This window comes from Prionailurus bengalensis, chromosome A2 (assembly GCF_016509475.1).
Source record: "Prionailurus bengalensis isolate Pbe53 chromosome A2, Fcat_Pben_1.1_paternal_pri, whole genome shotgun sequence".
NCBI classification, from domain to species: Eukaryota; Metazoa; Chordata; class Mammalia; order Carnivora; family Felidae; genus Prionailurus; species Prionailurus bengalensis.
This window is the reverse complement of record NC_057348.1, coordinates 120161007-120186537: the sequence shown is the minus strand read 5'-3', so window position 1 is coordinate 120186537 and position 25531 is coordinate 120161007. Positions and strand designations below refer to the sequence as shown.

The 25531-nt window shown below is 41.7% G+C and overlaps 1 protein-coding gene across 1 annotated transcript in view; it reads left to right on the top strand.

The window, feature by feature from the left end:
• CPVL (carboxypeptidase vitellogenic like) overlaps positions 1–25531 on the top strand; it is a 115012-nt gene that overhangs the window by 50026 nt on the left and 39455 nt on the right. The window contains exons 9-10 of the mRNA XM_043589171.1: positions 1511–1609; positions 3333–3506. Of these exons, the coding sequence (XP_043445106.1) occupies positions 1511–1609; positions 3333–3506 (273 nt within the window). The remainder of the gene's footprint in view (positions 1–1510; positions 1610–3332; positions 3507–25531) is intronic.

Sequence of the window (25531 nt, the reverse complement as noted above, 5' to 3'; positions counted from 1 at the left end):
TGTCCTTGCTCCTCAGTGCTACTTCCAGATCATATCCTTCGGGAAGCTCTGAGTGTTGACTCTCGTATCCTCACATGATACCACCCACCACTTTTTTTTTTTTAATGTTTATTTTTGAGAGGTGGGGGGAGGAGCAGAGAGGGGCGGGGGAGACACAGAATCCGCAGCAGGCTCCAGGTTCTGAGCTGTCAGCGCAGAGCCCGACGCGGGGCTCAGACTCAACGGACCACGAGATCATGCCCTGGGCTGAAGTCGGACACTCAACCGACTGAGCCACCCAGGCGCCCCACCACCCACCACTTCTTGTTGTAGTTACCTACAACCCTCTGGCTTTCTCCTTCTCATCCTCTGAGTATTGTAGCTCCTGCCTCACTGTCCTTCTCTCAAGGGCATCATGCTTGCCATTGTTTCTAGTGATCACAGTATCTGCATGAATGACCCTTTTAATACCTGGCCCCTTAGTTCTTTAGCTTCCTCTCTTTTAGTGATCTTGTTCTCCTCTTTACCTTAGCTGTTCAGTCCCCCTCCCAAAAACAAATCTGAAAATCACTCCACGATCTCAGATTCCCATTGTGCCAGCTCACTTTTCTGAATATACAAACTCAAATAACCGTCCTGCAACCCCACTGTCTTCCGGTCCATTGATCCTACTACAGTTTCATGATCCTTAACCCCTCTAAATCTTAGCTTCTCTAATTACCCGACTGAAATTCAAGGCCAGTCCACCTCCTTTGGCTGGACCGCCATCCTGGCTACAAGTGCCACTCTAGCACCCCACGCCTGCCTCTGTGCAGCTGCACGTGACTGGAGAAGAGCACGCAACCACTGTTCTCACCTCCGCTGATGACCACTTTTTAAGGTCAGGAGTCCAAAGGGAACTTCCGCCAACTCCAAGCACCTGCGCATTTGTCCATACCCTCTGCCCTCTCTCCTCAAACTGTGGGTGAGTGGTCAGCCGTCCGTGTTACGGCTGTCCTTCCCGACAAGCTCACTCCCACAGTCGGGCCTTTGGGCTCACTGTTTCCCCTGCCTGGAATGTTATTTCCTTAGATGTCTCCATGGTCCACTTCCTTCCTTCCAACAGGTGTTTACTCAAATGCCACTTTCTCAGTGAGACCTCTGTTTCCTCCTCCCCGCGGCATCCGTGCTCACACACACACACACACACACACACACACAGGCCCACACACCCCCATGACATTCCCTACTCTTCTGCTCTTTACTTTTCTCCTTAGGACTTCTCACGCTTACCTTACTGCATGTTTTTCCTATGAATGCTTGCTTATTGTCCTCCTCTAGAATATCAGCTACATTAGGGAGGACTTTTGCTCTGTCGTGTTCACAGGGCCGTGTCCCCAATGCCTGAGACAGTGTCTAGCACAGACAAGATGTGCAATAAAAGGTTGTTGAAGAAAACAACGGAGGAGTGTCAACGCAATGACAAATGTCTGTACGTTTTTACCTACCCTGATGTTTTCCTTGTTTCTTTCTTCCCTCTCTCCCGACCTAGGTACTGGATAAACTACTAGATGGTGACTTAACAAACAGCCCTTCTTACTTCCAGAATGTCACAGGATGTCCTAGTTACTATAACCTGTTACAATGCAAGGTAGTGAGTTGCAACAGTTTACAAACTATACTAGTGTTTGCTTAAACCTTTTGGTAACACCAAACGTCTTTCAACTTGAGAAATACTATAGCTGGGATGGGGGGTGGGAGGGAGCGGGGGGTAGGTGATGGGTATTGAAGAGGGCATCTTTTGGGATGAGCACTGGGTGTTGTATGGAAACCAATCTGACAATAAATTTCATATATTAAAAAAAAAAGAGAGAAATACTATAGCTGACTTTATACTAGATAAATATGTCCTAACTGTAGTGCATTATTTGGTCTACTAATCTGTAGGATTTTTTTCCCCCACTGATGTTGTATATGTTATAACCTGACCATCAAGAATGTATGATATTCCAGATAACTCAGAACAATCTCTGATTAACAGTTTCCCCCCAGTAGAACCTGTGATACAAAAGTTCTTTTGTCAAGGATAGGCCAGTATTGCAGTTCTGGGTATTAGGTTCCAGAACGCCAAGACTGTAGTGAATTTCTTGAAAGTGTCCACATTATTTGTTCTGTACTTAAGGCAGCTTGGATAATCAAAACTGCCAAAGCCTTTATGAAAATATTTGCTTTGTCTTACTTTTAACTTAAGAAGGTTTGTGCGCTTAGTATGGCCCTCACTTCAAGCTCTCTGGAATATTTCTTAAAGTATTCAAGTAGTTTTCTTTCATAAAAGCAGGCCAAAGTTGATGTCTTTTGTGAAGAATTAATCAAATATAACCAAGGGAGCCAAAGTGGGGATTTGGATTTGTACAATCTTTGTCTAGTGTATATGACAATGTATCTTGTTTTTAAAATTGCCTTATTTATTAACTATTTCATAAATAAAATACAAAGCTAATTTCAATAGAATTTGCTAACCCTGTGGTTTTGGATCTAGAGTCTACCAAGAGGAAAACATGTGGTAGGCAAGAGAGAAACAGAATGTAATTACATTTCTTTTTTTCCTTACAAACTAATGTATTCAACAAATTAGCATAAATTGATGATGCACAAAATTATTGATCTCAAACTCTAAGTTTTTTTATGATTTTTGTCATTTTTTAAAATAGCACTTACTCCTTTGTCTTTTAGTATGATGAATATCACAGACTTTTCAATACCACAGACTTTTATGCAATATTTTTTTTTTTTAAATAAGGATCATGGGCGACTTTTCTTTTGTCTGATGTCCTTCATAAGGTATCATCTGTTTTTACACTTGGTATATTTCCCCCTTTCAATTATGGTTAGCTGATAATTTTCTATGTATGGTTTTAATAAACAGAAGAACATGCAAAAGAATGCCCAGCTTTTAGTCCGCCATGCCACCACCTGGCTCCTGTGGTCTGTTTGACCCTCCTCCTGAAGAGCCTCCGACAAGAAGCAAATTGCTTTTGATAATCCCACCTCTTCCGTTTTTCCGGTCTTGGCCTCAAGCTGTTGATTGGAGTCCTAGACTGCAGAAGTTTCGTTACCGAGAAAGGAAAATCGAGCATTTGCAGATTGGCTATTAGGCTCTGAAGGTATCAGATCATCCAGTTTTATTGTCAGTAACATTTAAATTACCTCACAACCCCCAAGTTAAAAATGTCAGGGTGGAGACCAGAGTTAACAGCCACGTCTCATCTTGTTCATGATGGTTTATGTTCTGAGAAATTTGAAGCTTTCCCAGCACGTTGTTCCTGTCACCAAGTCATGTTCTCTGATATTTTTCTGATGTCTCCTTCCGCCAGGAACCCGAGGACCAAAATTACTATGGGAAATTTTTGTCCCTCCCACAAGTGAGACAAGCCATCCACGTGGGAAACCGGACTTTTAGTGATGGATCCCAAGTTGAAAAGTACATGCGAGAAGATACAGTAAAGTCCGTTAAGCTATGGTTAGCTGAAATCATGGATAATTATAAGGTAAGAGGGTTACTTCTTTTCCTGTTGATTTCAAGAACTTTTTAGATTATCTAGAGCAGAAGTGACTTTCTTTTGTTTGTAATTTGACGGCCGCCATGTTTTTATCTTTAAGATATTTTACAAATGTAAATAACAGCTCCCCTATTGTTTGATTTCGTTGAACTAAGTTTTTTTTTTTCCTTCTAATTAAATCACTGTCCCCTGATTGTTCCTTAAAATGGAATTCTCTTTGGCACATGCCACCTCTCATCATTGAGAAAAGAAGTACAGCAGAGCCAAGAAGTTGATTGGCCTGTGGAAGCCGGTTTTGCCTTATTGCCTGCTTTATAATATTAATCCCCATGAAGTCAGGAATAAATGCAGCCAACTGGTTATTCCAAAAGATGCATTTTACCTAATAATTGTATTCATTCCCATTGCTTAGCCACCATTTTTTCAGTATCTACGTTAAGCCCAAGAGCGTGCTAGGCTGTCAAGTTGAAACAATGAATGAGAAAGAGTCTCTGTCTTGAGGAGTGTAAATTCAAGTACTGCGTTGTCTGAGATGTTCTGCCTGATTTGGTGCTGGATGTACCAAAGGAAAGTGAAAGCGTAAAGCCCTGAAAATTCAGGCAAAGGGGTCATGGATCCTAGAATTCTCACCGTGAGGGATGGGCACCAAGAGCAAGTGATGGAGGGAAGAGTCATCCTGTGAATTTCTTTGCTGCTCCTTTATTCTCACTTCCTTCTCTGATCTTCTTGGGCTCTTATCATCTGTCCCAGGCGTGGTATATGGGCCAGCTCTGCAGGGTAAGTGTGCTCATGATCGAGATCACCACCCGAGGTGATCCACTTCCTCTCTATTTCCTGGCAGAGGCAAGAGTAATGTTTGAGATGAGCCAAAAACAGGGCAGCTGCTCTCCAGCACAAATTGTATAAATTAGAAAAAAGGCAACCTCACCTCAGGATACTTTAGTTCCACTGGTCAAAAAATTCTCCAAATAGATTGCTTTAATTTGAGCCAAACCCTTTACGACCATTTTCTGCATGAGGAATACACAGGTCTACGATGTCTCTGTTAGGAATACTTTCCCTCAGGATTATTCAGGCTACAGCTGTCATTACTGTGCAAGGGAGTCCATCACCACACGTACCCTTACTCGATTGTGTTTTGAAATATGCCAGACCTAGAAGGCCCCATTTTTTTTTTTGATGATTTGAGTCCCTAGACATACATACAGCCTTTACTGAAAATAATCTAAGGCCGATGCCATGCAGTCTACAAATGCACTACAAATTTGCAGAACTTTATGAAATGCTTTCTAGGAAAGAAAGGGTCTGGCTGGATGAGGTCAGAATTTCAACCGTCCTAGTGTTTGGTTCTTTTGGGGGGTCCTTCATGCTTGCCAGTTGGAGACTTCTCTGCACACCTGTTTAAAGCACTTAGCTGGTTGTCCTCTTCTGCAAGCTCTCAGACCATGTTGTCTCTACAACTGTGGGCACACTTAGAACACTGGACTGCCATTACAGGCTGTCATTTCCAGCACTGGAGCAGATCTAAAGAATGAATGAATGAATGAATGAATGAAAAATAAGTTCCATAAATTAGTGATACATCGAAAATATATCTTATGAACTTTTCCATAAATCATTAGATTTTAGGGGCGCCTGGGTGGTGCAGTCGGTTAAGCGTCCGACTTCAGCCAGGTCACGATCTCGCGGTCCGTGAGTTCGAGCCCCGCGTCGGGCTCTGGGCTGATGGCTCAGAGCCTGGAGCCTGTTTCCGATTCTGTGTCTCCCTCTCTCTCTGCCCCTCGCCCGTTCATGCTCTGTCTCTCTCTGTCCCAAAAATAAATAAACGTTGAAAAAAAAATCATTAGATTTTATCTACAAATTTATTAGGCCATAAAGAGGTGAACGCTTGTGTTTTCAAGGCATAAACAATAGACTATAATATAACATCAAAGAATGCAAAGTGGGTTTTTTTGAGGGGAGAGCAAATAAGGAAGTTTGTACATTTTTTGTGCCCTTGGGAGATACATTTTCTCACTGTATACATTTAACTAGAATGTGGTTCTTTTCTCAACCACGTGAGGATAGGGTGGACTGTGCATCTCCCCTGAGAATATAAACTCTCCTGATATTGGCTAATTGCCATAGAGTATCCATGGAGTATCCAGTTATCGTAACTGATAAAGACTATATTGACTAAAAACAACCCAATATTTTGATATGTAGACTTCTCTGTCCTTGTTTCCCATGTGTCTTAAACCAACCAATATGAATTTTAATGAAATCAGAATATTTCTGAGACTTGAAGCTCTGAATCAGTTGTTAGATAAAAAAGAGAATAGATTAGTGGTACAGATAAACCATGTTTCCATAGAGAAAGAGAACAAGGGGCGCCTGGGTGGCTTGGTTGGTTAAGCGTCCGACTTCGGCTCGGGTCATGATCTCACGGTCCGTGAGTTCGAGCCCCGCGTCGGACTCTGTGCTGACAGCTCAGAGCCTGGAGCCTGTTTCGGATTCTGTGTCTCCCTCTCTCTCTGCTCCTCCCCTGTTCATGCTCTGTCTCTCTCTGTCTCAAAAGTAAATAAGCATTAAAAAAAAAAAATTTTTAAAAAAACATTAAAAAAAAAAGAAAGAGAACAAAATGTGCCGTCAGTCCAAGTACAGACTACAAAATGGCGCTTCTAAAGCAGACTATGTATTTTGCTACAGCTGAGGTTGCCTCCAGGGCAACAATGATCTTTGGCTTGTCTGTTAATGGTGGTGAACCTCAATGTATATGCAATAGAATCAGAACAACCTACGTTGGCTTAAAACATTAGTACCCTCAAAGTTATATTTATGCAAGTCTCAGTGCTAATTTGTCATAGAAAACAGTGCACATGTTTCGATTCATAGGAACTTGGAGGTCTTTTTCCGGTACTAGATTCACTTTCAGCAACACGAAGTATCTCTGATGGGCTGAGGAGACCTTCGACAGTTTCTGGGAACTAATAGAACTCCTGGCCACATCAGTTTCTGTGTGGACTGCATAAACATATAATCATTTTCTAGCAATGCCTTACAGGGAATGTGTATTCAAAGTCATTCTCTTTCATTAACTTCAGATCTTTGGGCAGTAAATTGAAATATATTAGCAGTTTTCAAAATAACTAGGAAGAGAAATAATCTCTCGGACTATTGGAATTCTTCGTGATTAAATCGAAGTCACAATATTATCAGGAATTTTAGGAGTCAGCTGTGTTGTAGAGAATGGTGGTTATGAGCATGGGTTCTCAAATATTTTGAGTTTGAATTCTGGTTCCCCATTCACTGGCTGTGTCCCCTTGGAGGAAGATACTTAAACTCTCTGTTCTTCAGCTTTCTCATCCATAAAAGGAGAATAATCATAGCACTTGTAGGTGAGTTCTTGTGAGAACGTAAATAGATTACGTATGTGAAAACACTTAGAACAGTGACTGATGGTTAGAAAGTACTTGAAAATATAAACTATTATCAATGATGTTCAACAAATTTTAGCAAAAGTCCTTAAGCATGTGCTATATATAAAAGTTATATAGGAAACCCCGGAAAACACAAAAATAAGAAAGACTTAACAGACTTTTGGTTTCTAGTCCAGCATGTAAGGAGCTTAGAAGTTACCACTCGATCCCAAGAACAAGTAAAAAGTTAAACAAACTGAAAAGTCAACAACTCTTCTTAGATCTGTGAGAGAAGTGAGGTCAGAGGGCAAACCACTTCTCCACAAATTAGAAAGAGGCCAATACCACAACTTAATCCAAGCAGAAACTTCCATAGGAACCAATGCCAGGGTAGGAAAGCCTGCACTGTAAGTTTTTACAATAAGAAAATGAACAACCCCATTAAAAAAAAAATAGTCAAAGACTTTAATGGACCCAAGTCTTTTTGTTTTTTCATTAAAAATTTTTTTTGGGGCGCCTGGGTGGCGCAGTCGGTTAAGCATCTGACTTCAGCCAGGTCACGATCTCGCGGTCCGTGAGTTCAAGCCCCGCGTCAGGCTCTGGGCTGATGGCTCAGAACCTGGAGCCTGCTTCCGGTTCTGTGTCTCCCTCTCTCTCTGCCCCTCGCCCGTTCATGCTCTGTCTCTCTCTGTCCCAAAAATAAATAAACGTTGAAAAAAAAAATTTTTTTTTAAATTTTTTTTAATGTTTATGCATTTTTGAGAGTCAGAGAGAGGGTTTGAGCGAGGGAGAGGCAGAGAGAGAGGGAGACACAGAATCTGAAGCAGGCCTCCGGCTCTGAGCTGTCAGCACAGAGCCTGACCCGGGGCTCAAATCCATGAACCATGAGATCATGACCTGAACCAAAGTCCAACGCTTAACCAACTGAACTACCAGGCCCAGTCTTAAGACCTTCACCTCACTCAAGAAGATATGCAGGTGGGATAGACGCATATGCAGACATGTTCAACATGATATATGCCATTAGGGAATTGCAAATTTAAACCATAAGATACCACTACATACCTATTAAAATGACCCAAATCCAAAACACTGACAACACCAAGTGCTAGGGAGGATATGGAGTAATAGGAACTCTTATTCATTGCTGGTGGGAATGCAAATTTGTACAGAACCTTGGCAGTCCATTTGTGTGTTTGTTGTACAACTAAACAACTCTTACCGTACGATGCACTAATCATACTCTTGGGTATTTACCCAAGTGAGTTGAAAACTCATGTCCACACAAAACCCTTCATGCAGATGTTTGTAGCAGCGTTATTCATGATTGCCAAAACTTAGAAGCAACAAGATGCCCTTTAGTAGGTGAGCAGGTGACCTGTAGTGTAGACAATGGACAGTATTACTCAGCGCTAAAAAGAATGAGCTATCAAGCCATGAAAAGACATAGAGGAAACTTAAATGAAAGAAGTCAGTATGAGAAAGCTACATACGGTATGTTCCAACTATATGAGATTCTGAAAAGGACAAAAGTATGGAGACAGTAACGGGTTCACTTCTTGCCAGGGGTTAGGGAGGAGGGTGAGGTGAATAGGCAGGGTGTAGAAGATCTTTAGGGCAGTGAAACTATTCTGTATGATCTTACAGTGATGGAGACATGTCATTATACATTCGTCAAAATCCATAAAGTACACAATACCGCAAGTGAACCCTAATGGAAACTAGGGGCTTTGAGTGATAATGATGTGTTAGTGTAGGTTCATGTGTTGTAACGAATGTACCACTGTGGTGGGGGAAGTCGATGGTGGGGGAGTTTGTGCGTACGCGGGGATAGGGGATGTAATGGATTTGTCTGTTGTATTTTGCTGTATGCCGAAACTGCTCTAAGAAGGAAAGCTTATGAGTTAAAAAGCGAAAAGACTTGATTGTCTGCCTAGTGAAAAAGATAGTTACCAGTAGAGTTGATAAAAGGTAGACTCATTTTCTGCTTCCAGCACAATGATAAAGCAGACACTGAAAGACCCTTTCGTTGAAATACAACTAAATTCAGAGCAAATTACAACAAACGTGATTGTGATGCTTTTAACCGAAGGAGACCTCAAAGCGAAAAACAAAACAAACCGGAAAAAAAAAAAACCAGAAAAGAAAAACAAAATATTTCAGATTTTTGTTAGCTAAGTTTGACACAAATGTAATCTCATAATCAAAAATCACCCAGTATGCTGGGAAACAGGCTACCCATTGCTGAGGATAAGCGGAAGCAATTATAAAATGTGGAGCTATCCAAGGCACCTCCGATGTAGGAAATATGAGGCACAGAATAGAGAATAACTAGGTATGAAATATTTACACACATAGAAATGGAGTTGAAAATAAGCAGTGAACAAGGAACCATCAAGTAGGGCTAGGCCAATTTGAAGGAGAACCAGTAAGAGCTGTTACAAATGAAAAATACAGTTGTTGTATTTAAAGCCCAGTGCTTGCGATAAAGAACAGATTAGACATTGCTGCCAATAAGATTCACGGGTTAGAAGAAATTAACCAAAATGGAACACAGTAAGACAGAGAAGAGTTGAACAATATGATTAGTGAGCTTGATTTAATGAATGTATATAAATCTCTAAACGTCATAATCAGCAAGTCTCAAATATTTTAAAGAATTTGCATCATACAGCCCGTATTCTCTGCCCATATACAATTAGTTTAAAAATCAAAAATAACAGGGGCGCCTGGGTGGCGCAGTCGGTTAAGCGTCCGACTTCAGCCAGGTCACGATCTCGCGGTCCGTGAGTTCGAGCCCCGCGTCGGGCTCTGGGCTGATGGCTCAGAGCCTGGAGCCTGTTTCCGATTCTGTGTCTCCCTCTCTCTCTGCCCCTCCCCCGTTCATGCTCTGTCTCTCTCTGTCCCAAAAATAAATAAATGTTGAAAAAAAAAAATTAAAAATCAAAAATAACAGTATACATTAAAATGTCAAAAAATACAAATGAAAATGTAAATCTGTGTCACTTAGGTATCAAAAATGTAACGTTCAAAAAAGGATGAAAACTACATGTATAGTGATTTAAAACGTAATGCAGTATCACTAGAAAAAAAACTTATGGCAACAAATTTTAAGCAGATAAAATGGGCAGAATTCTTGGAAAATAGAATTTACAAACACTGATTCAAGGAGAAATAGAAAACCGTAATGGTCCTTAACCATTGAATAAATTGAGTCAATAGGTGAAAATTGCACCACAAAAAAACACCATACCAACAGGGTTGTATATGTAAATTCTGCCTTTCATGAACTAGATTAATCTAATTTTATACAGACTTTTTTACAGAGAACAGAAAAAAAGAAAATACTACTCAAATTGTTCTAGGGCACTATCATGTTGTTACCAAAAACATTTCAGGAAGAAGACGGAAAACTCTAGAACAATCTCACTTATGGGCATGTATGTAAAAATCCTAAACAGGATATTAAAACAACCTGATCTACCAATGAATAAAAAAGGTCAAGTTTAGTTGATCCCGTGTATACAAGGACACTTTTGTATTAGAAATTCTATCATAGGGACACCTGGGTGGCTCAGTCGGTTAAGCGGCCCACTTCAGCTCAGGTTATGATCTCAAGGTCCATGGGTTCGAGCCCCACATCAGGCTCTGTGCTGACAGCTCAGAGCCTGGAGCCTGCTTTGGATTCTGTGTCTCCCTCTGTCTCTGCTACCCGCCCCCACCCCCGCTCACACTCTGTCTCTGTCTCTCAAAACTGAGTAAACATTAAAAATTAAAAAAAAAGAAAAATTCTATCATAAAATTCACCACACTAAAATTTTAATTTTTAAATGTTTAGTTTTGAGAGAGACAGAGACAGAGTGCAAGCAGGAGAGGGGCAGAGAGAGAGGCAGACACAGAATCCGGATCACGGTTCAGGCTCTGAGCTGTCGGCACAGAGCCTGAGATGCGGCTCAAACTCACAAACTGCAAGATCATGACCTGAGCTGAAGTTGGACACTTAACGGACTGAGCCACCCAGGTGCCCCACCACACTAAAATTTTAAAAAAGAAAAACATTTTTGTTTCATCTAAATAGATGCGAAAAGTGGATTTGATAGAATTAAAATGCACTTACAATAAGATTTTTGGCAAACTAGTAACAATATCTGTATTAGTTTCCTATGGCTACTATAATACCATTACCACAGACTTGATGGCATAAACTACAGAAATTTATTTTCTCATAGTTCTGGAGAATAGAAATCAAAGTGTCAGCAAGGACCCATTCCCTTTAGAGGCTCTGTGGGATAACACATTCCTTGTCACTTCCAGTTTCTGGTGGCTCTTAGCATTCCTTGGCTGGTGGCCACATCATTCTAATCTCTGTCTCTGTGGTCACATTGACTTCTTCTGGTCTATGGTCAAATATCCTTCTGCCTCCCTCTTATAAGGAGGCATTTTAGGGACTGCATTTAGGGACATTCTGGATAATCCAGGATAATCTCCCGAAATGCTTAATTTAGTCACATCTGCAAAGTGTGTCTTCCTCCTTTGTTCCTCTGTTCCTTTCTTCCTTTTTTATTTGCTACATAAAGTAACATTTACAGGTACCAGGGATTAGGATTGAGTATTTTTGAGAAAGGGCGATTATTCAGCTTAGCACAGTATGAGACTTCCTTGACTTGATAAAAAATCTACCAAAAGCCTACAATAAGGATTATTCTGTTTCATAAAACAGAATACACATTGCTTTAGAATCAGAGTCCATTATGGTATGAACAAATGAATTAAAAAATGAATGGAGGGATGTTCCCATTACTAAATGTATAAGGAATAATGGAATCATTATTTGGCAAATAGTACAGTAATAGTTGTTTCAGGCAAGAATCACTAATGGATGCTAAATTCAGTGAGGGAAACTATGATGAGAAACAGGGTATCAATGTCGTCTCAAAGTATTCCCCTTCAAAATATTTATGATGAAAGGAAAAAATTAGTAACTTTACAGTAGAGAAACCTGGCATGTAGGAACCAAATGATCTCAGTTAACATTACCATTAATGAGACAGATCAATATTATATGCCTCCGATGTATTGTACTAAGAAGACACAATAACACTAATGTGATATTCTTTCAAAAAATGTCTAAGAGGAATTTGATCATGAGGAAACACCAGGCAAACCAAAATTGGGGGACATTTCACAAAATAATTGCTAGTACTGGTCAAAAGGTCACGAAAAACCAAAGACGAAGAAGAAGAGGAAGAGGATGAAGAGAAAGAAGAGGAAGAAGGTTGAGAAAGAAGAAGAAGGCGGAGAGAGAAGGAAGGAAGGAAGGAAGGAAGGAAGGAAGGAAGGAGGAGAGAAAGAAGAAAAGAAGACAAACAAAACCCAACCTGAGGGACTAAGGAGACTTGAAACCTAAATACATACAATGCATGACCTTTTATTGGATCTAGGACCCTCAAAAGCTTATTAGGTGACAAATGGAAAATTTTGAATAAAATCTGTAGAATAGGAAATGGTTTATGTCAATATTAATTTTCTGGCCTTAATGAGTTCATGGTGATTATGTTAGATGTTAATAATTTGAAGGCTACATAAAGGGTACATAGAAATTCTTTGTACTATATAACAGCTTTATTGAGGATACACTTCACATACTGCAGAATTTACCCATTTAAAATGTTCAGATCTGTGGTTTTTAGGATATTACCACTATTTAATTTCAGAACATTTTCGTCATGTCCCAAAAAATCCCTCATCTTTTAGCAGTAACGCCCACATTCTCCCTCTCTTCAGCTCCCAGCAACTATTACTCTACCCTTTCTATGGATTCGCCTATTTTAGACATTGTTCTATAAATGGAAGCCTGTAACATGTGGCCTTTTGTGACTGGCCTCGTTCACTTAGCATAATACTTTCAGGTTCATCCACGTAGCTTGTGTCAGTATTTCATTCATTTTTATTGCCAAATAATATTCCGTTGCATGGATATGCCCCATTTTATTCATCCATTCATCAGTTGTTCCCACTTTTTGATTATTATGACTAATGCTGCTATGAGCATTCATGTGCAAGTTTTTGTGTGGACATGTGTTTTCGATTCTCTCTCAATTCTCTTGGCCATATCCATAGGAATGGAATTTCTGGGTCATATGGTAACTCTACATCTAACATTTTGAAGAACTGCCAAACTTTCCAAAGTGGCTGCGCCATTTTGCAATTTCCCCAGCAATGGATGAGAGTTTGAATTTCTCCACATCTTTGTCAACACTTTGACATTTTTAGTATGAACTATCCCTTTGTGGTTTTGACTGCCGTGTCTCTAATGACTAATGATGTTGAACATCTTTCCGTGTGCTTTTCATTGTTCATTTTTGTAAATTCTTGGGAGAAATGTCTCTTCAAGTCCTTTACCCATTTATTAATTGAGTTATTTGCCTTTTTATTGTTGAGTTGTGGGAGTTCTTGATGTATTCTGAATATTAATTAGTCCTTCATCCAGCATAGGATTTGGAAATATTGTCTCTCATTCTGTGGACTGTCTTTTCATTTTCTTGGTGGTGTCCATTGAAGCCCCAAAGTTTTCAATTCTGATGAAGTCCAATTTGTCTCTGTTTTCTTTTGTCACTTAATGCTTTTGCTAGTATATCTAAGAAACCAGTGCCTAACTCGAGGTAACAAAGATTTATTCCTATGTTTTCTTTTGGGTTTTATAGTTTTGGCTATTTTTTGTCATTAAAGGAAATTAATAAACCACAGATGAATGCAACAACATAAGGACTCGTAGCTACGGAAGAATACATACAGAACGAACCACGAACACAAGCCAAAATAAATAACATATTATTTGGAGATACGTATATATGTAGCAAAACTGTTTTCAAAAGTTAGGAAATTCTAAACCTCAACTTCAGGACAGTGGTTCTCTCTGGGGGGTAGACAGAGGGTTGGCACAGAGAAGTGCTCTGGGTACATTCAATGGTATTGGTAACATACCAGTTCTTAGGATGGCTGGTGCATTTGTGGATGTCTGTTTATTATTACGCTTCCTAACCTCAGATACAGTATAATATATTCATATATATATATATATATATATATAGTATTCATAATAAAATTTTGAAGGAGCCAGACTGTGATTAGTGCTTTGCAGAGGTTTAATTGACCATGTTTTGAGCATATGGGCTGCTTAGTATGGCCATGCCTTTAAACTCCTTCAGCATATGACAGAGATTTGCAAGACATTATCGTGGAGGCAAAGACAGACACCCATCTACTCTCAGAGACTTCCATCACTCTTCCTCACGGGTAGACATTGGTGACATAATCTGAAATAGCAGGTCATCAAAATAATCTTTTCCTACCTGGCCCTATAGGCCTATTGGTGGGCAACAAATTTACCTTACAAATCATATTCTAGTCCAGCTCCCTGATAGTGGTATCCGGCTGTGTTCAGTGTCAGAATTTAAATTTTCCCTTTCACTTCCAAAGCTATAAAATTCTATTTATCTCATCGACAATAAGCATAATTAGGACAGTCATCTTACCTTCTTGTTCACCACTCTATACAAGACCTAGCACTGTGTCTGACATATAGCGGGCACTCAGTAAACTTTGATGATGAAAGAATTGTCATGGGAAAAAGGAAGTAAGGTCAAAAGGCTTGGCAGAGAGTAGATGTTGCTTCATACATTTTACTTCCTTTAATTTGCCCTTCTCTTACCATTGTGAAACTGCACTTCCTTGTTGGTTATGGGGTACATCGCTCCTTTTGCTTTAGAAGCACCTGGGGAGGCTTGGGGTGCCTGGGTGGCTCAGTCGGTTGAGCGTCCGACTTCGGCTCAAGTAGTGATCTCACGGTTCATGAGTTCGAGCCCCGCGTCGGGCTCTGTGCTGACAGCTCAGGGCCTGGAGCCTGCTTGGGATTCTGTGTCTGCCTCTGTCTCCGCTCCTCCCCTGCTCACACTCTGTCTCTCTCTCAAAAATAAATAAATATTAAAAAAAAAAAAGAAACACCTGGGGAGCCTCAAACAAAACAAAACAAAAACGCTAATCATGGCCCACTCCACCAAATGTTCTGATTTAGTTGCCTAGTATAGCAACTACCACATAGTGTGCAATAAACTTGGAAGGAAAGGCAGGAAAAAGGACAAAATCACAGACACAAGACAAGTGGCTTGTTCCTTTATAACATAATAGGTCTTTACAATGAGCTCCTATTTGATTTTAGTAACTGCAGATAATTCACCGGTCTGATTGCCATTGATTATATTATGTGTATTATGTTCCTTCCTCTTGCAGCAGAATCACACACACACACACACACACACAAATATACTCTCATACATTGATTATAAGATGTATCTTGATTTTTAAACGAATAAAATGTGGTAGGGTGTGGAGGGTATCTCTAGAATCTAGGAAATGCAGCCCGTACTCTATAAGAGCTATTAGCTCTGAATACCTTGCTCTTTGTAGAACCCTGTGCCCTGGTCCCTAGGCCTTTCTGATAAAGAAATTACACTGTTCTTGTGATGATTCTTTAAAAATCTGAATATGTTTGGGGCGCCTGAGTGGCTCAGTCGGTTAAGCGTCCGACTTCAGGTCGTGATCTCACAGTCCTTGAGTTCGAGCCCCGCGTCGGGCTCTGTGCTGACAGCTCAGAGACTGGGGCCTGCTTCAGATTCTGTGTCTTCCTCTCTCTCTGCCCCTCCCCTGCTCATGCTCTGTCTCTCTCTGTCTCAAAAATAAATAAAAACATTTAAAATTTTTTTATTTTTTTAATAATTTTTTTTAACGTTTATTTATTTTTGAGACAGAGAGAGACAGAGCATAAATGGGGGAGGGTCAGAGAGAGAGAGGGAGACACAGAATCTGAAACAGGCTCCAGGCTCCGAGCTGTCAGCACAGAGCCCGACGCAGGGCTCGAACCCACGAACCGTGAGATCATGACCTGAGCCGAAGTCGGACGCTTAACCGACTGAGCCACCCAGGCGCCCCCCAAAAATATTTTTTCTAAAGAAAAATCTGAATATATTTTTAACCTCCCTTTCTCTGTCTGGTTATAGTTCTTGCCTTCCACAAAATATATAAGCTATATTTTCAAAGACTAAATGTGCACGAGAGAGAGAATGTGAAGGGGAGTGTGTGTGTGGCGGTGGGGGCAGGGGTGGATTTCCTGTGTGAAACCATTATTTCAATGAACGGGAGTTCCAGCTCTATACCTAAGGGTCATTTGGATCCAAATCAAAGCAGTGACCTTGGATTTGAAGTTGCTTCTGTTGCTAAATTGGAAGACCACTGCAGTTTCAAGAGGTGCATCTCCAAATGCCACTTCTTACCTCCACATGCTTGTATTTTTAAAGGTTAAATTGCCCTGGGGTAGGGCTCAGTTTGCTGTGTTTGAAAGTTCATCTTGTCAGGAAATTGTAAATATAAAGTTACATTTCCCTGTCATTTATCATTCTGCAGCTCATTAAGTTTCAACTAATTGCATCTTCAGAATTCAGGACCTTAATGTTTCTCAGCTTTACCACCAGATGAAAAATCTTAACACCCAGGTCATTAGAGTTCTATTAACTTATCCTAGGCTATCAAAAGATCTTCATTTAGAAATGGGCAGGTCCTGATTAGTGAATGTGAGTTAGAAATTTGAAAGGGAGATATTTCTAGCAAATCTAACTCATTTTAGTGGTCATTCTAATTGCTTGTGACATTTTCCTTAATGACATCTTCTGATGGCAAAATGGCTATGGCAACAGTGGCCAGGAAACTAGATTTGATAAATGTCTAGCGTCCAAGAAAACTTTAACACTTAAATAGGTCTGATCCTTCAACTTCTTAGTTGGACTCTAAGCTTCCACAAAGCATGATGGGAAAAGTCAGCCTTTGTTGACTGTAAGCCGCTGTGATCACTTTTCTTCCAAACCCTTTGAAGACAACGAAGGGATACCAGCGCCCGTTCTATGAAAAGCTTCTGGAAGGAGGAAGGAGCTCCCAGTGAAATACAACTAAAGAGAGGGAAGCTAATCCTGGGACATTTGTTTTATGTAATCGTAGCCTAGAGACAAGCAACCACCACTTTACAGACAAAAATAGCATACATTTGAAAATCAATTTATACTGCAGAGGTCATTATGTATTCATTTTTCCTGTTTCAGTTATAATCCAAGTACAAGAGTAGTACTAATGTTTTTATGAGCCGAACTTCTTCTGGGCTCCTTTAATTTTTAAGCATTTCAATGAATAGAAGGGAAAGAGAATACTCATAAATTATGAAACAGACTTTGATTTCACCCAAACTTGTCATGCTTTTGATACCTTTTCTTGTTTGTCCTTTACATTTATGTTGGGACCAGGGGCGCCTTGGTGGCTTAGTCGGTTAAGCGTCCGACCTCAGCTCAGGTCATGATCTCATGGTTCGTGGGTTTAAGCCCCGGCTCAGAGCCTGGAGCCTGCTTCAGATTCTGTGTCTCCTTCTTTCTCTGTCCCTCCCCTGCTCACACTCTGTTTCTCTCTCTCTCTCTCTCTCTCTCTCTCAAAAATAAATGAACATTAAAAAATTAATTTATGTTGGGATGAAATGTTTAAATGACAACCAACACCTATTTTTATTTTCTTACTTCTTTAAGGTGTGTGAAAACACATGCCACGTAAATTGGTTTGTTTTCCGTTGCTTTGCCTGGTAAGCACCGTCATCAGTTGCAAGGGCTTTAATTTGTTGTGTGAAGGTACCTCACGCTCAAAACTTTAGAAGGCACATTTGTGATTTATGGCGGTAGGAAAAATAGAATTTAATCTGGAGTTACCCAAATACGGCAGGGGGAGGGTGGTATGAGGAGAAAGATAATAAATGACGGTACCATTTGCTAGGTAGGCTCCAGGGATCTAAACATCAATAAGCAAAGAAATGCATATTTAAATCCAGTTGCCAGGAAACCCAACTGCTGTGACATAAAGGCAATTATATGAGTTGACTTTACCTTGAAAAGATAAACAGGGAAAGAGTGAGGAGAGTAGTCCTTTCTGGATACAGTGAGGAGTATCTCTTGTGCAATAAATGTCACCACACGGCAGTAGCTTCCCCATCTGTAGTCCTCATGCTATAGTATAATAGGAGAAGATGCAAAAACAATCACGGAAATGTTGTAAAACACCGGACCGTCGGAAACCGGTGTGGGAGAATGTTTAGTAGGTGGATGGGCACTGGGCGCTTATGTGGTCTGTGTGTTAGAGAGTCACCTAGCAGCCGTGACGGAGCCAGAATACAGAGCCAGTGTTTTAGTTTTTCTAACCTTCGCCATCATCACTTGAGCCCATTTGCCTCCAGGATCTGACTCCGGGTTTAGTGCTTTTTCCACGTGAGTTTCCTCTTCTGCCATCAGAATGTGACTTAATTCAGTGGCAGTGGACCTTGTCTGTTGGTTCAAAAGGGGAGGCAGTGTTCGCGCCCTTCCTGCGGCCTGAGGAAACCATATTCGCAGCCTCTGGGAATTAGACGTATAGGAGTGGCTTTTCTGGCTCTTTGGATGGGTGCCTACTTACTCTTGTCCTCTTCTAATATGAAGGCAAAGTAATCCTCATTTGCAGGGAACTGGAACTTTCTCAGGCTGGAAGGGACGTTTGTGCTGGGAGAAGAGAATGTGGACGGGTTGACACGTGTCAAAGGCCAGCCGGAATCTGAAGTGGACCGCACTTTGCTGAGTGTTCTACTCACGGGGTAGTGGAGGGCCTGCCTTGCCACTGTCCGTATTCCCTTTGGGAGTGTCTGAGCACTTCTGAACTGATGCCCGTTAAGGTTATTTGGTACTTCTCCTGTGACAAGACCACGCTGCTTTCTGTCAGTCTTTGGGATAGCTTCAGCAGGAGGTCATTTCTCTGCCCTGCCCAGGCAGAAGGGAGAGCAGGCAACGGTGACATTGCACGGTGGCAGGGGCTCTGCTTCCCTGTTTTGTCCTCTCGAAGACCTTGGTGGACCCACTCGGTTTTGTGGCGGTGCTATTTGCTTTTGAACTTGAGTGACCGCGATGTGGAGGAACCGGGAGCTGGAAGGGGACTCGAACGTGTCCCGTAGCTCCTGTCTTCCTGTAAAAACTGAGGCTGTAGGAACGACTTCTACTCCCGCCCATGAACTCTTTTCCAGTTTCCTTTGTCCCGCTCAATGAATGAACTGCTGATTGCTCCTCTAAGAGTGGCTGTCCTTGGAAGTTGTGCCTGTCCTTTGGCAGCTGTTGACAAAGGGACAGATTTTCTTCACAGGGTATGCCAAACCCAAGGTATAATGGCGGCTGTCCAATAGAAATATAACGCAAGCCACATATGTAATTTTAAATTTTTCGGGAAGAAACATTAAAAATGTATAAAGACATAGGTGAAATTAATTTTAATAACATTTCTTTACCCCAATATACCCAAAATGTTATCAACACGCAATCAATATTAAGAAATTATTGAGCGAGGCGCCTGAGTGGCTCAGTCGGTTAAGCCTCCGACTCTTGATTTCAACTCGGGTCACGATCTCATAGTTTGTGAGCTCGAGCCCTGCGTTAAGCTCTGTGCTGACAGAGGGAGCCTGCTTGGGATTTTCTCTCTCCCCCTTTCTCTGCCCCTCCCCAGCTTGCATATGTGCTTGCTCGCGCATGATCTCTCCCGAAATAAATAAATAAACATTAAAAAAGAAATTATTGAGATATTTTACATTCTTTTCTTTGTACTAAGCCATCACAGTTTCAGTGTGTATCTTAGACTTATAGCCCATCTCAATTTAGACTAGCCATGTTTCAGCCACATGTAGCTGGTGGCCACTGTATTGATTAGTGTAGGTCAATATCTGTGGACTTAATTATTATAAATTATAGCATTTTTTATTTGTTCCATGGGGCTGTTTCTTGTTGCTTGGGTTGAGTGCAAATGTGTACTCATTAATGAAGTCCATTTAATAATGGGGAAAAAGGAAAGATTTGGCTCCTTGGCCTACCTTTCAGTAGAATAATAACATGGGCAAGCATGAGACAGTCTTTGGAGATGACCCTTGGTGTGATCTTGAAGCTGACATTCTGATGACCAGGAGGACAATTCCTCTCTCGAGAGGCTTGTCTGGGGGAATGGACAGTCCTGCTCCGGGAGCAATTTCAGTTCGTTAATCCAGTTATTGTAATGAGGGTCAGAGACGACTCTTAAGAGGTTAGGAAATCAGGAAAAGGCTCCGAGAGCAGACCCTGAAGAAGAAGCCGAGTAAAGAATCCCCTCAAGTGGGCCCCCATGACTTTTCTATTCAAACCGGAGGAAATGCATTATTCTGGGTCATTATGAGAAGTAATTTTAAGTGTGCTATTCTAGGTAGTTAAATTTTCTTTCAAAGAGCTCAGGGTCGCAGTGATGGCTTGCTGGATCCTTTTCAAGTTGGCTTTGCTTTCTTGTTCCCCTCACAAAGCAACTGAATTATTTAGTTAAGTTGCAAGAAAGCAGGAAGCATTTTCTTTGGCCAAAAGACATTATTTGTATAATCGCCGGACACTCACTCAAACTTGTTTCTCCCCTTTCGTTTTTCTTTACTCGTCTTGGCAAAACCAGCTGGTAGGGGAATGGCAGGCACATGGGGGTGTTTATTCTAAGTTCATTTCCCCCTCTGTCTTTGTCTTCCCTTTTCCTTAAACCTGGAAGCAAATTACATCCCTTTTGAAGAACAGCTTGGTTGCAGAAGTGACTACTGTTGCATTCGATCGTTGCACAATTTTCCACCAGTCCTCTCTAGGCAGGCCCTGGGGATGCAGGCTTCCTGAGCATGGCAGTCCTATATCCCCACAGAATCCCCAGGAAGAAGTAAGGCCAAAAGCACAAGCGGTGGGTAGGTAGGGTTGAGGCATCGTCCATGAAAGGATAACAACTCTGCCTCCAGTCGGGAACATTTCTTGAACGTTATACTCCGCAGCTGAAATTCAGTTTTTCTTTTGCAGTCGAGTTTTTGGGAAACCCTCGGGAATTACCCTGTGTCGAAGTGGATATTAGTGAAGTTAATTCTCTTCTGTTCAGGAGAAAGGCACTGGTGGGTCATGCTAATTGCGTCAGGCAGGAAAGAACTCCCAGCTACATTGGAGTTTGTAATAGAAAAATGATAAGTAAGGCGGCCAGGAGAGGAAGTGTGGAGGGCTGCTTTGTAGGAGTTTCATTGATTTAGCATCTGTAGGGAAAGCTTCTCTTAAAAAAAATTTTTTTTTTATTAGTGAACAGGAGAACATTCAAAACTAAGACAGATAGCGGCCAACTGGGAATGCTGTGCAGCCTGGAATAGCTTAGGCTGCTGTTCAATCATTTCCCCAAACAGGAAACCACAAAATGTTAGAGATTAAGGTCACTAGATCATTGGGAAAAGAGCATAACTTTGTCTGCAAAGTATTATGATGGATTGTAAATGGGCCAAAATATAAGCATAAATCTTTCGTCTAAAAATGCAACAATAAAAATCCAGCCTTCTCGCAAAGCACAGTTTGCTTTCCTGTCATACTGCTGCTGCCCCTTCGGCAGCATTTCAGAAATTGTCCTAATAAGTGGAGGAGCAAAGTGGGGGAAACAGAGAGAAAACCTTTGTGTTCTCTGTGGGTGACGCGTGTGTTTCGGTTTGGGTTTTTAAAAAAGAAGCTATCGTTTAGATCAGTAAGGGGCCCTCACATGATTTATTTTCAGTCTTGCGCTTTTCTACCGGTGACAATGAAAATATATCAAAATCACATTCATATACATTTCTTCCCCAAATCTCTTCTTTCAAGTATTCAGTTGTATAGCCACCGTGAAAACGCACAGATGTCTTTTTCCACCTGTGAGTATCACGTGGGACCTCCCAACTTGAAGTCAAAATCTGATTTCAGAAGGCATGGGGTCTTTTTACTGGACTCTGCCGGCAAACTGGTCTGCCGCTATCTTTGGCTAACAGTTGGTTGCTTTTTATCTGCCTGGAAAATATTTACCCTTCAGGAGTATACACTGTGTAAAATAAGGTTAATTATCTGATTCTGTTCGTCAGATCTTTACAAAGGAGGGGTTTTCTTGCGGAGAGACTTAAATCCATGAAAAAAAACTGATTTAGGGGTGCCTGGGTGGCTCTGTCAGTTAAGCATCTGACTTCGGCTCAGGTCATGATCTCGTGGTTCACAGTTCAAGCCCCGCGTCGGGAGCTCAGAGCCTGGATCCCGCTTTGGATTCTGTGTCTCCCTCTCTCTGTTCCTCCCCTACTTGCACCCTGTCTCGCTCTCTCTGTCTCAAAAATAATAAATAAGGAATTTTTAAAAAAACCCTGATTTATATACATCCAGAACCTTGAAAGGTTTATGGTTTGAAGTGTTGAAATGACTAGACTTTAGAAAGATTTAAGTGGAACTGACTTTTTTGTTGACCCCTCTTTTTTTTTTTTAATTTTTTTTAACGTTTATTCATTTTTGAGACGCAGAGAGAGACAGAGCAGGAGCAGGAAAGGGGCAGAGAGAGAGGGAGACACAGAATCCAAAGCAGGCTCCAGGCTCCGAGCCGTCAGCACAGAGCCCGATGTGGTGCTCGAACTCACAAACCGTGAGATCATGACCTGAGCCGAAGTGGGACGCTCGACCAACTGAGCCACCCAGGCGCCCCTTTTGACCCCTCTTTTAAGGAAAACTTAGACATGAAAGAGTAAATTTGCCTCTCCTCTTCTAATTATTCGCTGGTTTTTAGAAAGTTAAAAAATATGGAGCATTAGGAGGAGAGGGGGTCACATCTTTTTTTTTTTTTTAATTTTTATGTTTATTTATTTTTGAGACAGAGACAGAGCATGAACGGGGGAGGGTCAGAGAGAGGGAGGCACAGAATCTGAAGAAGGCTCCAGGCTCTGAGCTGTTAGCACAGAGCCTGATGTGGGGCTCGAACTCACGGACCATGAGATCATGACCTGAGCCGAAGTCAGACGCTTAACCGACTGAGCCACCCAGGCGCCCCTAGGGGGTCACATCTTTTGATACCTGTTCCCTGGGTGTCTCGTCCTCAGGCTCCCCACCAATATTTAGTATCGAATAAGTGGAGATTTCACGTGAGCAGATTCAACAAGCAAACAAACAAAACACACTCCATGTATAACTGAGCATGCATTCTTTCCTCCAACTCAGACAAAAGGTCACTTCCCTTCCATTTTCAATGGAAGTGAAACTCAGCTGCCCGTGAAACTCAGCTGCCCGTGAATCCTGGAAGGGAAGGAAATAAATGAAGAGAGTTGGATCGAGACCTACTGATCTTTCTTTTTTACCGATGACAAAGACACAGATACAGAGAAATATTTTCCTCTTCTAAGAAAAACAGTGGCATAAGCGTTGAATAGATGACAGGTACTCTTGCACCCTTGCGGGGGGTGGGGGTGGGGGGACACTGAGGAAGGGGTGGATACAGTGTTAGCTCGTTGTGGGTGAGTGGAAATACAGGCACGGCATGGCCAGATCTCCCAGTAATTAGACGCCGGCATCTAATTGCAACACTGTGTAGACTACGCGAGTGTTTATCTGCAAGCTGCATGCCGACTTCAGGCAGCCCACTTAAAAGTTATGCGCTCCACTATAGAAACTTAACTTTTCAGGTTAATTTTTGAACGGGAGTGACAACAACATTGCTAAACCGCTGCTCTTCAGGCTCCAGGGTACGTTTTGCATCTCACATGCCATCGGGCCCTCTCAGCAATCCTAGAACATAAATATTCCCCTTCACAGAGGAGAAAATTAAGGCTCGGAGTGGGTCGATGACATACCCAAGGTCGCTTCTTTTGCCCAGGCCTTGGGAGGCTGCGCTGGGGCTGGAGCTCAAGCCTTCTGTCTGCACGCATCCTACTACTTTTTCTACGCCCCTGCTGTTGGTTTTGTTAAACTGATGACCTAGGGCGGTTGTATTAGAATTTTAACTCTTACATCCTAAACCCTGATTGTAATCCACAGATAACGTCTCACTTGGAAACCCTGGAGCTCTTTGACTAGCTATGTGGAGCTATTCAAATGTGGTGATAATAATAATTAGCTTAATTGAATATTCACTGTGTGCCCAGAGTGCAGGGAGCTTTACTTGCATTACGTTATGTAATTCTCCCAGTGACCCTCTGCCATGTATGTTTCTCTTCCACCCATTTTACAGATGAGGAGACGGAACTCTAGATGGATTGAGTCACTTAAGATGATCTTGCTAGTAAGAGGCAGAGTTAGGATTTCAAACCCGGCCACGGAGCCTGTGCTCTTAACTATAAACATGCATCCTTCATTCCATGCTTATCTTTAGGTTTGCTTCCTGCCTGTGGAATTACAAATATAGGATAAACTACCTATTCAACGTGCTCCTTTGGGGGCAGTGATTTAGATGGTGAGGCAGTACAGAAGAGGGCTAAGAAGCACACATTTGGGACTCAAGCAGATCTGAACTTGAGGCTCTGTCCCCAGTTTGCCTCCTCTCCCTGTACCTCTGTCTCCTTGTCCCTAAAATGGGATAAATAACATCGGCCTTCTGGGGGTGCTGTGAAATCATGGATGCAAAATGCTTAGCACCACTTCCCCAACATAAGAGGAATGAGAAAGTTCCACTCTGATTCCAAATTGTCCGTTTAAAAGCTATGCTCTTGACCATACTTTTCTAGCCGTGAATTATGGGCAAATTCCTTGCTGTCTTGAACCCTATGCTTCAAAACTGAAACTCCTTTTAAAAGAGTAATTTATAAACTCATGGCTCCGACTACCAAAAAAAGACTGCTGAGGTATCGCGGCCAATGTGTGTAAAATTAATAGTGAAAGGCATGTTATTTCAGGCGTTTGAATAGATGGAGTTCAGGTTTATCCCAGCTGGACTTCCTCCTACTGTAGGCCTTTTCTGCAAGGGTGAGATTGGCAACTAAGTGTTTGACTCAGAAGGACCATACGCATATTCTGAAGGCTTATTTTAGAAGAAGTGCTTCATTGAGTCTTTCAAGTCTTTATCCGCGTATCAACCCCCCTGAAAAGGAGGAGGAACTTACACTCATTGAACTAATTTGTGTCAGGCACTGTGCTAGCAGCTCTGTGCACATTATCTCATTTACTGTCACTACCATGAGATGTAGGTCTTAACCATATTCATATCCAGAAAAGGGAATGAAGCCCATGGAGGTTAAGCCACACGTCCAGGGGTTCCCAGTTATTGTATACTGGGGCCTGGGGGGCACTGGTCCATTGGTGTATGAGTTTGGATTTCATGCTTTCAGCAACAGAAACAACTGTGCTTGCTTGAAGCATAAAAGAAATTAATCAGATGACATGATAGGTCACAGAATTCCCAGAAAAAAAAAATTGATTGAAGCACTGGATTGAGACTAAGGAAAATTCTGGGGATCTAGGACGAAAAGCTAGTGGGCAGACTCATCAGGGAAGCCTATGTTACTCTGCCCACAATTCACATTTTATGAAAAGAGCATTTGAATGCCTTAGCTTGGGTCACATGCTCATCCCTTGCACAGAGGAGGCAGGATATTGTGATTGACAGCCTCCACCAAGGCTGGATCCATTGGGGGGGGTGTGGGAGTCCAGGGGAAGAGAGAGTGGACCTAGGCAGGCCAAAGCAACAGACGATCGATGTACAGCATTATAGAAAACCTTTAGAGAA